Source organism: Centruroides vittatus, unplaced genomic scaffold (assembly GCF_030686945.1).
Source record: "Centruroides vittatus isolate TY-2023 unplaced genomic scaffold, ASM3068694v2 contig_1381, whole genome shotgun sequence".
Lineage (NCBI taxonomy): Eukaryota > Metazoa > Arthropoda > Arachnida > Scorpiones > Buthidae > Centruroides > Centruroides vittatus.
Genome location: NW_027120867.1, coordinates 46,308 through 62,037, shown reverse-complemented (window position 1 = coordinate 62,037; position 15,730 = coordinate 46,308). Strand labels below are relative to the sequence as shown.

At 29.8% G+C, this 15,730-nt stretch overlaps 1 protein-coding gene across 1 annotated transcript in view; it reads left to right on the top strand.

The window, feature by feature from the left end:
- Positions 1 to 15,727, top strand: part of LOC136990899 (pikachurin-like) — a 53,863-nt gene extending 38,136 nt beyond the window's left edge. Inside the window, 12 exon segments of the mRNA XM_067289349.1 lie at positions 14 to 215; positions 2,411 to 2,555; positions 5,998 to 6,187; positions 7,508 to 7,633; positions 9,218 to 9,455; positions 10,675 to 10,775; positions 10,778 to 10,902; positions 11,462 to 11,642; positions 11,970 to 12,048; positions 13,447 to 13,677; positions 13,926 to 14,029; positions 14,102 to 15,727. Of these exon segments, the coding sequence (XP_067145450.1) occupies positions 14 to 215; positions 2,411 to 2,555; positions 5,998 to 6,187; positions 7,508 to 7,633; positions 9,218 to 9,455; positions 10,675 to 10,775; positions 10,778 to 10,902; positions 11,462 to 11,642; positions 11,970 to 12,048; positions 13,447 to 13,677; positions 13,926 to 14,029; positions 14,102 to 14,250 (1,871 nt within the window). The 3' untranslated portion in view covers positions 14,251 to 15,727.
- Positions 15,728 to 15,730: the final 3 nt, after the last annotated feature.

Here is a 15,730-nt window from a genome sequence, read left to right as displayed (position 1 = left end):
TTTATTATTTTAGCGCTAGAACCTCGTTATCCAAGATTTAAAAACGGCTCCTACTTGATTTTACCAGTATTGAGGGAAGCTTATAAATCCATGCAAGTTACAATCGAGTTTCGTCCGGAAAGTTACGAAGGTATTCTTATGTACAGTGGAGAAAAATCAAATTTGCAGGGAGATTATATAGCAGTTGTACTAAATAAAGGTTTTGTGGAATTCAGGTGAGTTTATTTTTATCCTTAGCGTTCAATTATACAATAAAAAAATCTCTAAAAGTATTGATCTTTCAAAAAAATCGACCCATTTCAGAAGGAACTTGGACCTCTGTCTTAAGTTGTTCGATTGTATCACATGATCTCTATTTCTCAAACTTTTTTGTAAAAGTAGCCATTGTCAGACACAGTTGCATTTCTTTTTCTTAGTCAATTTCATTAATAATCATCAATCAATAAAGGATACACTGCCCAGTTTCAATATAAGTAAATTGCATGGATTTTGCTTAGTCTATATTTTTATTATTATTGAAGAATACTATATTAAATACTATAGTTATATATGGAAGTAATATAACTTGGTCATGCTTAACTTCCTTCATTGATTCTATGAAGGATGGTGAAATCTCACTACCTACTAAGGATCTACTTTCATTGTTCTTAAACTGTCTGATGCATTCTAATTAAAAAAATCATTTGTTTTTATGAAATTGCTTGAATATTATTGCTTCAATGAAAAACATAAAATTGTCTATATCTGTACAATGTTTCAGTATTTTTAAAATATCAGATGCATTTTGGTATATCATCGACCAATAATCAGTACACATAATTGAACATTTTAATAAGAATAATATGAAATCAATGCAGTAATAACCAAATTCATTTTTAAATTAAAAAACTAAAAGAACGTTGCCATTTCCTGTCTGTGTATGACGAGACGAGCTAACGTCATCGATCCCTTTAATATAAGTCTATAATGTTTTTATTCCGGTTCCTAATTGGCCAATGAATGGCTTCGTAGTCGATGGTGCACGATGAAGTATTCCTTACTTCCGCCGGGGATTTAGGCGAGGAATTTTATTCCGATTTCTGACGGTCGTTCGCAATTAAATGAAGTTGGAGTGCCATATTCCTATCTCGCGCATTCGGGCTAATCCATTGTGGGTTGAGTCTTGTAGAGAAACATAATACAATCATTCAAATTGTGAAGTCCATTGTATCGGTCATCCAATGCAGAGCCGGTCCTGCAGTTGCCAAAAAAAAATTATGCCTAGAAGCTCGTATTTTCAAAGACCTCCCAAATTTGGTAGTATATTTCGGTATTTAAATCATCAAAATGATAATTATTGAAAATGTAATTGTATTAGTATCTGTTGCATCTGCAGAATGATCATTTTCAAAGTTAAAATTGTTCGAGAACTACTTCCGATCGACGTGTCGAGACTTTCTTCACTTTTGATCTTGTCCATTGAAAGAGATATTTGCTACAGAACTGGACTTTTTTCTAATTGATGAACCTAATACTGCTGAAAGCAGAACAGTTTTGTTGGTGAATTTCTGTACACTATTGAATTTTCCAATTTATTGTAAATCTTTTCGTTATTTTACTACATGTTTTACTTCCTGTTTCTATGTTTAAAATGTTCGTAACATTGTAGACCTAAATAAAATCTATTTATTCTCTCTCGCTATCAATCTTTTAATGGACTTCAAAAATAATGTTCCACTTTCCTAAAGCATCTGAGATGTTAGCAGTGCTGTAACTAGGGCGGTGCCCGGGCACGGGGCGTAGACCTTGGGGCACAGAAATGACCCGGACCGAGTTTTGGGGCGTAGTTACAGATGCCCGCACCGGGCGCATAAAAGGCTAGTTACGGCACTGGATGTTAGATGCTTTAGAGAAGCACCTGTACATCAGAAACTATAGAATGTTTTTTCTTGTTTGGATTCATTCATGCCTGGATTTATTTAATCATCAGTTCCGCTTCATTGATAGAATGTTCAGTGAGTGAAATTATATTGGTACAATAAACAGTTTGTATATTGTTAAAGATTTTCATGAAACGTCACCTAAATTGTGTAGATTGCAATGATGGTCATTCACCAAGATATTAAAGATAGTGATTAAGATTTAATATCTTAATTGTTGGTTAAAGTTGTATAATTTTGTTCTATTAATTGTGTTAGCCACAATTTGCCAAAACAAAATTCCATTGGAATCAAAATATTGTGGACGCAGTAAAAGCAGTTGATCGTATACATCAGAAATTATATATAGCAATTACTATCTTTATATATTAATCATCTACAAAAGATGTAGTTCTATTGCTCTATTGTTCAATTAAATTTACTGTTGATTATTTCATTAATTGGTATATAGTAAAATCGAATTATTAAATCTATAAATTTATTTTACTCAGATTTGACTGCGGTATGGGTGAAGGTAATTTAAAAAGTGACCAACCAGTTGTACTTCATTCTTGGAATATGCTTTCTATATTTAGAGATGGATGGGATGCTTGGATGCAGTTAAATAATGGAAAGCAGATTCAGGGGCGATCAAGGGTAAGAAAACTTTTTAAATGGCAATAACTTAATTTTCATTTTGTTTATGAATATTTAATAATTATAACCGATAAATTAATTTGGAATATATTACATTAAGGCATAGTCATTTTTTAAACTCTATCGAAAAAAGCATTAAGAGGATATTTATTTCTTATCCTTTATAAGTTTGGCTACGCTTGCAAAAGAGCTGGATAGATGGTGAGAGATGGGACTTGACATAACCAGGTTATATCATCCATTAAAAATACCTGCGAGCTAGATACGGATTCAAATCTGAATACCTCGGACTGGCATGCAGACGCTTTTGCTGCCTCGGCCATCTGGTTCTAGTTTATATCAAATAGTTAAAATTCTTAATACGGAGACAGAACTAAATTATCATATCATATATATAAATTGCAAATTTTTATACATGCTAATCCAAGAATTATATTATATAAGGATTAAATAGTCAGAGATTAAACATCATTCATTGTTTTATTTAATTAAGCATTTGATTGAAATGTCTGTTAGATGTTCCAATCAAATGCTTAATTAAATAAAACAATAAATGATGTTTAATCTGTAACTAATTACTTGTTTGGAGTTGTTATAGATTTATAATCATTTTGTACAAAATGATTATAAATATGTAAAAAGTCTGTATAAAATTATATAGACTTGTAAAATTTGTATACGAGTTTGAATGCGTAGATTTTTAACGAATTAAACAAGCAATTATTTATTGCGAGATCATCACAATGCCGGACTGCAAATTTTAATCATATTTTTAATTTAGTTTATTTAAAATATATGCTCTCCGTCCCAAATTAGTAGTATCTCGCCCCCGTACGTCATACTTTTCCTTTTACGATAGAGTCGTGCCGATCGTCTATTAACTGCTTTCGGGGGAAAACTTTTGAATTAAAATAACGCGATTTCTAGTGCAAACCGGAAGTTCGTATATATAGTCAGTTGGGCCTCCTGCCCCTGAAGTTTCCATATCTGGTCTTGGATTTCGTCTATCTAATTCCGTTCTCGGGATAAAGCTTACGACACAACTCCGTGGAGTTAATTAACCGAAAAAATTGCAAATCCAATTAGTCGTGCCAAATTTTGTAAACATTCTAATTAATAGAATATCAACATTCTAATGTTGCCGATACTCAATTACTATGCTTTTCTCTCTTTACAGAAATAATAAAAATGAAGTTGACCATTTTAAATAACCTAAACACAATGCAAAGTCTATTAATGAAATAATCAACTGTAAATTACAAAGTCAAAATTGTTTAATATAATATATTTAATATTATATTAAATTGTCTTTATCATAGATTCACAAAAATAATTGTAAGATCATTTGTTTTATGTTGACACAATGGAGTGACTTTTTTCAAAACACTTGGCATATTATTCATCTCTTTATTTAGTTAGTTCAAATAGAATGTTGCCTGCTGAATGGTAAAGTGGTTAAGGCATCGGGCTGTCACTCTGGGAACACAGAATTGAATCCAGTTGAAAAACCCCAGAAATTTTTTGTAGGACGGTCTGTTCCGGATACGTCGAATCTCGTTCTCGCCACCCGGCATTGTCGGCCCGGCCGAACCTTTGACGGGCTTAAAAAAGGGCCTCGTAGTGCCCACGAGGCAGAAAGAGTAAAGAAAAAAATAATCAAAATTCTTCGTGTAGACATGATAAATTGTATTAAGAAAGCTAAATTAAACATTGTAAAATTTTTTAAAATGAACAATAAATCTAATTTATATTTGGAATTAAATTAACGCAAATTTTTATTGCTTTCTAATTGACACTTTTGAAATTAAAGCTTTCATTTGCAGAATTTTCTGGTAAATTCAAACATTCAATTCTGTTTTATAATTTAAATTCTATTTGATTTGAATAAATTTTCAAAGAAATGCTGAATTTATTAGAATCGTGTTTTACATTTTGAAAATGAATATTGAATGTTTTGAGTTATGGAAGTTTTTATTGAAACAAATATAAAATATCATTATTGTTTTTAATTATAGATCAATTTAATAAGCTAAATTGCACTTAATTTAATTTGTTTTTGTCGATAACGTGTCTATAAAATTATCAATAATGCCGTCGCTTGATAAAAACTATTTTCTTCGATGCGATATTTGATTAAGTATTTTATTATATACTTTTTTAAGTCATTTTTTACAACTTTTTATTGTTAAATAATACTAAAAATAATAATTTAGTTTTAAAATAGTTGAATTATGAGATAATTGATAAAAATGCCGATCATAATTTGTCGATATGCACTCGTAAAGAAGCTACTGTATTTACTCGCATATAAGATGAGGTTTTTATTCATTTTTCACTGCTTCAAAAACCTAGGTCGTCCTATATGCACGAGCGAAGGATTCTTTGCGTTTTTGCATACCTCTCACAAATAATCTTTTAAGTTAATAAGCCCTTATAGATTAATATGAAGATATTTCACAATTATTCCTCCCACTGATAGCAAAATAAGCACGTGGAAGAATTATAAAGGCTTAAGTTATCCCCAAATAGAAATAATTTCGTATACGAGTTCGGGAGTCCCCGATAATTAGTACCGAGAGTCGCCGGCAGGTCGTACGACGGTCATTAATTATGCTGCCGGCATATTAACGCATCACTAGATGTGTTAATCTGCCGGCAGCATAATTAATGGCCATTAGACTTTTAGTATAAGATAGAATCCTTTCAACACACTATTTAAGAACTGTAATTTATCCAGTTTTAGTAGTACTTATAATTAGAATCTTCTCTTTAAAAAATTGTAAGTTTCATTTTCTGTTTCAATTGTTCACTCAATTTTTTAATATGGATATTATAAAAGTAATCCATAAACTTACAAATTATATAAATTCCTTTAATATATATAATTTAAGGTACAATCCAAGATTCACAAATTAGTTAAGGTAAACTAATAAGATTTTACAAGTATCCAGTTTGTCAATCCAGCACCCAATAATCCAGAATGTCTGGTAACCCAGTACCCTGTTAAAAGTAGCTAATATTTTGTGAATTACTATTTGTTTTTAAATATGGTGTACATACTAATGACCCGTACCAGATGGAAATACAGTACATATCTGGAAAATAAATGTTGTGTGCAAATGAATCATTGTGAATGTTGATTTTGTGCAATAAAGTGTTCGTTAATCAATCTTAATAATACACAGTTCGTGACTATATTATTTTATCTTCAGACTGATTAAAAAGCATATGTAAACAAATTGAAATAAAATGTAAATTTATGGTTTAACAAATTATCAGAATTAGTACATTGTTAGTAGTTTAAACTGAATTATTAACTTTAAAAAGTAACTACTTTAATATAACTAAGTTAATATTTTAAATTAAAATATATAATAATTGTATAAAAAATAATTTTTGAATATGTGCAGATGTTTAAAAACTTTTTAATGACGTGTTTTAGGGGCTTTTTTCAAGAATAACGTTCCGTCAGAATTTATATCTCGGCGGATCGCCAAATATATCTTTAGTGAAAGATCGACTGCTTACGTCGTCTAATTTCATAGGCTGCATAAGAAATTTGGAAATTAATAGTCATATTTATGATTTTAGACCAGTTAAAAGAGGCGATTCTCTTCAAGGAGTTGATATAGGTTAGTTTTATTTCTAGTTTTTTTTTTATTTTTTGTATTTTTAATTTATAAAATGCATTTCGTGTGAAACTTTGAGTCTGAATGCAGCGGCATAACTACAAATAATCATTGTAAATTTAATAATAGAATCATTTACACATTGTATTGATGATAAATAACAAATTGTAGTGGTTGACTTATTTATTAGAGGATGACAGTTAAAAAGGATTTATGATATCTTATTACCTATTATTTCATTTAAGCTGTCACATATTTGAAATATGTAACAGCTTAAATTTGAATAGTATATTATTTCCAGTATTATATATTTGTGTATGAAGAATAGAGAAAGAATGGCATGCAAGAGTTCATATTTAATAATTTATTACAAGAACCAACTTAAGTAATACATGTATATCTTACCTCATTACACAAAGAGAAAGCATGAATTATTGTAGAACAGGTTTCTTATATACCACAATTCACCTAGCACTTGGTGATAGAGTAATGAAACTTGTTGCCCCTCCTCTTTCAATGGTAACTTCAAAAACAATGCATAAAATACAATTAACAGAATGCCTAACATGTCTCTGGTTTTTAATATATAAAAAAATAAATCACAGAACCTATTTGAATTTTTTTTAGTCACAGTATAGATTTATATTATAATATTCCAAGTTAATTGAGGAGCTAAATTAGAAATGACTATTGAAGCAAAGTTTGAGGACATCTTTCTTCAAAATGTTCATTTATACTTGTTTAATTTTTCTGTCATTGTTAATGATTTCCACTTTGAATTTTAATCTGAATAAGACACAATGATGAAAATCCATTAGGTTCCAAAATTGGTTAATGCGGTTCCAAGATGGCGGCTCGTCTCTTGATTCCAGCAAGGAAACAGTGGAGGGACACATTCTAACCTAACCTAACCTATTCTAATAAATTACCAATGAAATTATTAGAATAGGTTAGGTTAAGTTAGGTTAGAACGTGCGTCCCCACCGTTTCCTTGCTGGAATCGGAGACGAGCCGCCATCTTGGAACCATAGGTAACGTTAACCCAAAAATTAAATGTATCAATAGCCTTCTGCTTAGCTCCTTATTTGGATAATAAGTTAGTTAAATTTGTTGTTCTTTGTATTGGTCATTATTTCCTGTAATTCACTAGAACACTCAAAATAATTGACTTTCACTTAAAGTTTTAACGATCATGAAGTAATTCCTCCTTAAATAAACTTAATAAAAAAAGAAATACTCGAAATATAAAAGAATTAAATTACCTGAAATTTGAAGTATATATAGTTTACTATTCAATAATTTCAATTATGGTATGTATTTCAGAGGAATGCAATGCTGATGTCTGTAGCCAAATTATTTGTCACAATGGTGGACAGTGTGTTGCTGCTAGTCCGGATCACGGAATCTGTTTATGTCCCATCGGTTTCGTCGGAGAAAAATGCGAAACACGTAAGTGATATTTTTACCTTCTAGTGTGAATTATAAACTAAAAATCAGAATTACTTCTTGAATGGTCATTCAAAATATTTAATAATTCCTAAACCTTAAAAAATCTTTATCGTTTATTTTCTATTCATATATTATTATTATATACGATCCACTTCTTTTGAATTGCCAAAATAACAAGGAACATTTTTTTATAAGTTTTTCTTCCATCAACTGGCAGATCAGATCGTTACGTACCCGTAAACGTTAGATTTACTTTTACAAAATATTTTTCGATAGTCAAAAGGTTTCTTTTACCGACGGCATAAGAATAGCTCATATGGAGCATGGGATAGAGTGGGCCTTTTAGTCCATTTTTTTGAACAAATGAATTGCATAGAATGTTTCTTTATTAATAAAAAGCAGTCTTAAAGATTTTGTTTTCTAGTAGTAAAAATAACATTAATTTTATAGGAGTAGGAACCCCACTACAGTCCCCTAAATTTTCTCCGGGACTAGGGGAAAATTTCCGGCTCTCCCCTCTCGACGGCTCTGGATAAGTGCAAATATTTTTCATTATTTTTCGTAGATTAAAATGATTTTGATGAAGTGAGAGAATTAAAAAAATTGTTTGTTTGATTATTTGATTATTGTATTTTTATGCATGACATCCAAGAGCTTTAGGACCACATTCACAAATAACAATCTCCAGTTTGATGTTTGTATTTGCCAGATTTGTGTTCAGAGTAAGATTTGAAGCTATAATCTAGCAAACTAGTAACATCTTAATACAACTTTGTCACAGGTCATTACAGAACAACTTCACATGAGATAAAGTTAATATATATTTAATTTATACTGTAATTTAATCACCATTTATACCGTATTTTCAATAAGTAAAAAATACAATACTGTATAATAGTAAAAAAATTTATTATTTTTCATGGAAATTTAATAAATTAAAAAGACTTGTTGTTAAATCCAAGTTGAAAGTGGGAGTGTACTGTACTGTACATCTCATATCTTAAAGCCTTTTGCCTGTAACTATTTATCTCCATAAAAATTGAAAATCAAGTTGTGTACTTGTTAACATGCTTAATCAATGTCTTTTATTGATACTCACCTACATTCTGTGTAAAAAATGATCTGTACTTATTACAGAATATTTGGAAACTGATAAATGATACCGATTAAGCACCGATAAGTGTGCAATTCGATTTTCAGTTTTTACGGGATTGAGAACTACGCTGCCCAAAAAGAAAAAGTGCATGTCATAAATTAAATCTTGCATATCTTAACAAAGTTGAAAATCTTCAGAACATCTTTAAATGTCATTAATAATTTCCTCAGACTATCGAAAGTTCTTTTATAATAATCATCTGTTTGGAACAGTTAAGAATATTCTTATCAGAATACATAAAAGTACAGCAAAATTTCATCAATCTGTTTCTGTTGGTTCTAGTGATAACCAGAACTGTATTTGCTATCGTATGTCGTTTCCACTATTAGAAGTATCGACAGAGAATTTCGTATAAATATGACATTTATCGGTTTATATATTCCAGAAATAAAAAGTAAATAAATATCTTTTATTAATAAATTTTTTAGCCGTCGACGTCGTCATTCCTTCGTTCAATGGATCGTCTTACCTTCAGTATCCGGGACTCGCAAATACCGTCTTGTCGTTTATTGAAGTACTCGTCGTATTTAAACCGTACGTTCCAAATGGTGTTCTCTTTTACAACGGATACAAGATGGACGGATCGGGCGATTTCATCTCGATCAATCTAGTGAACGGATTTGTCGAATTGAGATTCGATTTGGGTACGGGAGTTGCCATTATAAGGTAATTTTTTTATATATAAATTATTAAAAATATTAATAAAATCTTTTTAAAGCTTTCTTTAATCCTAAAATATAAAAAATAACTATATTTTTTTTAAACAAAAAAGCAGAATAAAGTACATATTCAAGAATTAATAAAGACATTGTCAAGCATTTAAAGTACTGTACATACACTTATTATCAGAGGGATTTTTGAAGATAAATGTACTTAAAATGCTTGAAATGTATAGTATATTTATGAAAAAAGAGCATTTTATTAACTGTAAAATGTGCGCCGAAACTAAATGAATTAAAACGAATTCTTTAATTGGTTTTCTTCTCGGAGGGCTACGTAAGAGAACTAAAAAGACATTAAAAGAATTCTTTTCGGTCACAGAAATAGCAAAATATTGTTTCTTTACCAAAACAAATTATAGTTTTCTCATTTTAGGTTCATACTTTGAGAATGGAAAAGAGAATAACACGAAATAGATGTAATTTGCAAAGTGTTGCACACTAAAAGTATCTTACTTCCTTGCTCTTTTGCTTGGTAAAAAAAAAGTTGATAAATTGTGGCTACCGAAAGTAGCGTGTCTTTTATTTCCTTTAAAACAGAACCTGATAAAATTGATAAGTTGTAATTTGTCATTTACATTAGAACAGAAATTTCTTATCATTTCAAATATAATGGATGCAACTTCACAATCCTTAATTTCTTTTATAAGGTTATAACATTTTCTATTCCCTCTTCTTCTTGAATTAAAAAAACAAGAGTAAATGCAGTTAAGATTTTTGAATTGGGCATGCTTTGGTTGTAGTTATGAGGTATATTTTAAACTGCAGGTACCAAAGATGCGTGTATGTTTCTCTTTCATTGTTTCCAAGTATAAATGTTTATGAGAATAATAGAAAAGAGAAGGCACTTCTCTTTTCCATTCTCATGAAGTACGAATAGGCTTTAGTTGAGTTTTTTCTAATAATGGAAGAACATTTTTAGTCTGCCTTTTCAGTTTCTGATTAACATTACATTTACAAGGAGATGCAACTCATTTTTTATCTCATTAGCATGTTGCTGAAATGGGATAAAAATTGATATTATTATAAAATAATGTCAAGATAATATAGAAGTCTCAGATACTATCTACTACTATGGAGAATCACAAAACCTGTTTTAAACTATCAAATTTACAATTTGATGCATTTTTTTTATAAATTTTAATATTTATTAATATTTATTATAGAAGTTCAGAACCAATTTCAATGAATGAGTGGCACACAGTTTTCATATCGAGAACAGGCCGAGACGGAATTTTAGAAGTCGACAAACAAGCTCACGTGGAAGGAATGTTCCCGGTGCTTTTACCCAATTATCTTTACCACTTAATCTTTACGTGGGTGGCGTTCCCGATTTTCAGGACACTGCTCGGAAAGCTGCTATTTCTACTTCGTTTAACGGATGCATTCAGAAAGTAAGAATTTATTCTCAAATTTATATAAATACTCACCAGTTTGTTTCTATAATATCTATAACTAATTATTATTAAGTATTCAAATTAGGGCTAATATTCAAGCTAAAATATCTTTTTGACAATTTCCAATTTGTTTAATTTGAGCCAAAAGCAAGTTTGTCTCATTTTTCGGGATAAGTTTATTTCTCTCTTTTTGTATATTTAAATTGGTTGCCTAAAACTTCTGTAGAAGTTTAGGTTCTGTTATGATTATGACTAATTTATACTCATTAATGGAACTGCTGCATACTGACACAAGATAAAATGCACTTTTACACTACGTTAGTATAATTTATAATCTAACACTGGATGTTTATGCAATGCTAATTTTGATCCCATCTGCACCAATTAGTTGGCTTTCTCACCACTTGTCATTGATGTATGTCCTAAACATTTTTATTGAATAAATATTCTCTAAATTAAGCCATTGCAGCACAATGAGGAATAGTTCAAAAATACCAGACGATTATTTTCTTAGTTATTTATTAAAGTTCTTAATAATGTAGTATTTTTATTCTAGTTGGTGATAAATAGTAAACCACTCAAACTTTTAGAAGAAGCTCTTTCTGGTGTGAATATTGGAAATTGTGAACATTCCTGCGTCAACAGTCCTTGTCACAATGGTGGAAGCTGTGAGCCAAAACATGACTTTTACACTTGTCATTGTCTGCTAGGATATACAGGAATTAATTGTGAAAAAGGTACATTTATAATTTGAAACTAAATCCATTAATTTTATAATATTTATGCTATATGTTTTAGAAGAAACAAAATTAATCATTTCCTTCTACATGACAATCCTATTAACATTCATAGCTCATACATATGTTAGTGTAACAGACTTTAATCTACTATCCAGCAAACTAGGAATGGAATATTAATAAGCTGTCACCAAATTGACAGCAGAAAAAATATGTGTTTCAAACTGATAAAAATGCATTAAACAAAATATGATTATGAAGTAAATATTAGAAAATTTTCAATAAAAAATTTACATTTATTTTCCTTTTATCTTTTATTTTAAATAGAAGGAACTGAAATTATTGCAGAACCAATGTTTACAGGAGCTAGTTATCTACATTACATTGATGACGGCATCATGAAGAGGTGAGATTAACTTCAAAAAATAAATTTATATAATTTGAACTGTCCTCACCATTGTCAATCATTTCAAACTATTCAGAATTGTCAGTATTTATGAACCTAAATCCAAAAATGGCAACAATTCTGAATGGTCCAGGTCCTAACACAAATGCACTGTGAGTGCATTTATTAGACCAAAAACATTCAGCTGCTCTCATAACATTGATTTATCAGCTGTTAATTTGTTCATCTGAAACATATTTTATTATTTTGCACATTTCTTATCAAAAGAAAATGTTTTCCCATACATTCTAATACCTATCAGGTAATTATAATTATTAAAGCTTCTTTTATAACCTGTTTTCTCTTTGTATTCATATAAGCCATTGCAATTCTTTTCTAGCATCTGAAATAAGATTCTCAACTGTGACAGTTGTCTCTTGTTGAATGCCACTTTAATGTGCCAAAACATTTTAATGTGTTTATTTTTTACTAATTATGAATGTTTTATATATATAGTTGTCCCTCAGTACCCATGGATGCCTAAATCACTTATGTAAAATTGTAACATGTAGCCTACACACATCATGGTGTACTTTAAAGGTGAAGTATACCTGTATTGTGGCAACAGAAAAATGTATCGACTATTTGTGGCTTTATCTCGCTACGTAGCTTTTTAAACATCGTCGATGGTTGTCTGAATAACATTGTGAAAGTTCCATCTCTAGATTCAATTCTTGTTTGAAATAGATGCTGCTCCTTCTAATCGAGTACTCCTGTGTGACTTCCACTTTTCCAGCTTATAAGTCGTCTATTATAACTGTATGCAATCCATATTTATCATCATAAATTTATAATGCTACACTAAAATTCTGAATAAAATAGTCCAAACTATATTTCAAAATAGTCTCAACTTACGACATCAACCCATTTGGAAATTAATTTGCTTTTTGACTGCTCTCTCAGCAGTTTCAGGAACCAGTTACATTGTAAAAGTGGAGATCTATTATACTTCTTTTTTATCTTTGTTCAAAATTGCGTTAAGATCAAATATTTCGTCATTGCTTAAGTGCATTACTTTAAAAAGAATAATAAATATAGATAAGTGGAATGACTCATCAATCAAGTTTTCTTGACTGTAGACTAGAATGTGTGTGTATATCCAAAACATCTTGAATTATGCAGTAACATCTTATTACAGCTGATCTCAAAGCACGGTATTCTGCTATTCGGTATATTAACCTTGACAATTTTATCTACTTGTTTACCATAGATATAATTATAGTAATATTTTTTGTCTGTACAAAATAAAAAACTAAATGCTATTGCTAAGAGCTATTGAATTAAATTTAATTAATAATAAATGAGTAAAAGTAACGTGTCTATTAAATTTTATAATGATTAAATTCTCAATTTTTATAGAATTCGTGGTAATAAAGTGGACATCAAATTAAAATTTAGAAGTTTTGCACAGACTGGTCTCATTTTATGGGCTGGAAAAAATCACATGACTGCTTCCAGTGATTTTCTTACTCTGGGTATAAGAGACAGTTATTTGTACTTCCAGTACAATTTGGGTTCGGGAGAAGTCACCATCGTGCAAAATTCCACCAAAGTGGATGATGGAAAATGGCACAGTTTACATGCTGTCAGGTCTGAATTTATTTATTCATTTACATTTATACATTAAACTTATACTCTATATCAAACTGCATGTTTTGAATGTTGGTACATAATTTACGCTTTTAAAAAAGGCAAACTTTTATATTCTCTCAAAATTATAATGCATAATATGCTCCACAAGCTTAAATGAGTCGTAAAATTCATTTATTACATTAAAAGAATACGTATCAATTTAAATTTTATTCTAATAATTGTATTTTTTTTTTTTTTTTTTTTAGGCATAATCAAGAAGGTTCGTTAATCATTGATAACAGTCCTGCAATAATAGGAAAATCTCCTGGTCCTTTACATCAACTTAATGTCAACAATGGTTTATATTTGGGTAATTTATGATTTTTAATTTACATCTTATAATTTTTTACATACAAAACTAAAACTGTGTCTGTTAATTTAGGAGGGATGGAGGATATTGTACACCTGAGCCAAAATCATTATAAAATTGGAATGGTTGGATGTTTGGCTAACTTTACCCTGTCCACAGACTATCACGTCCATTTAATCATCCATGCAACAAGTGGGATCAACATTCAGCAATGCCTGTAAAGACAGACAGGAAATAAAACCAAAAACCCTGTATTTTGCACAACAGAAATACAATTATCTGTGCCAAGACAGAAGCATCCTGCATACTGCACATTACTATGTATGCTTTTTTTGAAATTGATGTTATCGCAGAAGAGTCTTGGCGAACGTAAACGTCGAACCGTCTTTTTCTCCGGATGTCAGCACTGAAAGAATGTCCGAGAACAACATTCCACTTGACACGTCGTGTCGTTCGTTACGAGGATGGCGGAGAACACTTCCTGCAAACGTTTTTAAACGAAGTGTCGCAAAGTATGTTCGTGCTACGAAACATTTGATAAGCTTACGTTTTGGTTTGTTGTTCCTGTGCATTGTGTTTAGTGCCTTTTTTATGCTTCTATCAGAAAAAAAGTAAGGTTAGAAGTACTATGTCTCATTTCCCCATTCTCTAACAATATCCCGTATAAATGTCGACGGAAGTTTTCTGTACGATTTATGCAATATTCATTATAAACACATTTCTAACATAAAAGAGTTTGAATACACTTTTGATAGCATAACGTTTGTGTGTGATAATTACTAAAATTTTATTTAAAATTAGATAAAACTAGTCATTTTAAGAAATTTCATAAAATATGATGAGAGAAGAGAATTTTGCATAAATGATATCTTTCCAACAAACTTTAATTAACCTCTTGCAATGGATAAATATGTCATTTTTTCAACTTTACTATTTAGAAGAGCTACGCTATAAAAAACAAAAAAGCAGGATCCAAAATTTTGAATTTGTAAATAAGATTTACTTTGCCTGTTTATTATAAAAGTTATGCAGTTAAAATATCTAAATAAATAAGTAATAATAATTTTTCCTATAATTAAAAAATAAAATAAATAAAAATCAAAAAATCATCAATATATACCAAAAAAGTTTTGTAATATAGTTCAATATTATTTTTATTAAATATAATTTCCCTCAAGATGCAGAATATATTTGTAATCAAATCAATATGAAAACATGTTATAAAAATAATAAATTCTTATGTTTAGACATATAACTTGTTATAAAAATATGCAAATCAATAAAAAAAAATAATTCAAATAAAAACAGGTTTATATAAATAAAAAAAATTGCTAACAATAAAAGCTAATGTTGTATATTAATTCCAATGACAATCCTGTTTACGATTGTCCCAAAGTATAATTTGTAGCGAAAAATGTATTGTGAATCGGAAGCACAATCTATAATTCTGTTCCCATATTTGCACATTATCTGTTTATGTGATAGTGATAATGACATCATAAGGAACATGTTACTAATCTAAGAAGTGTGCGATAAGTTTGTGATATAAATATATATATATATAAAAGTTTAGTAATATTGCCAGATATGTATGCAGCCTTTGTGATAGCATAAGACATTGAAAATTGTTCATGCAGCATAGGAAAATAACTGTTGGAATTGTTGCATCAGGAAAATAAAAATCATTGTACATTTTGATAT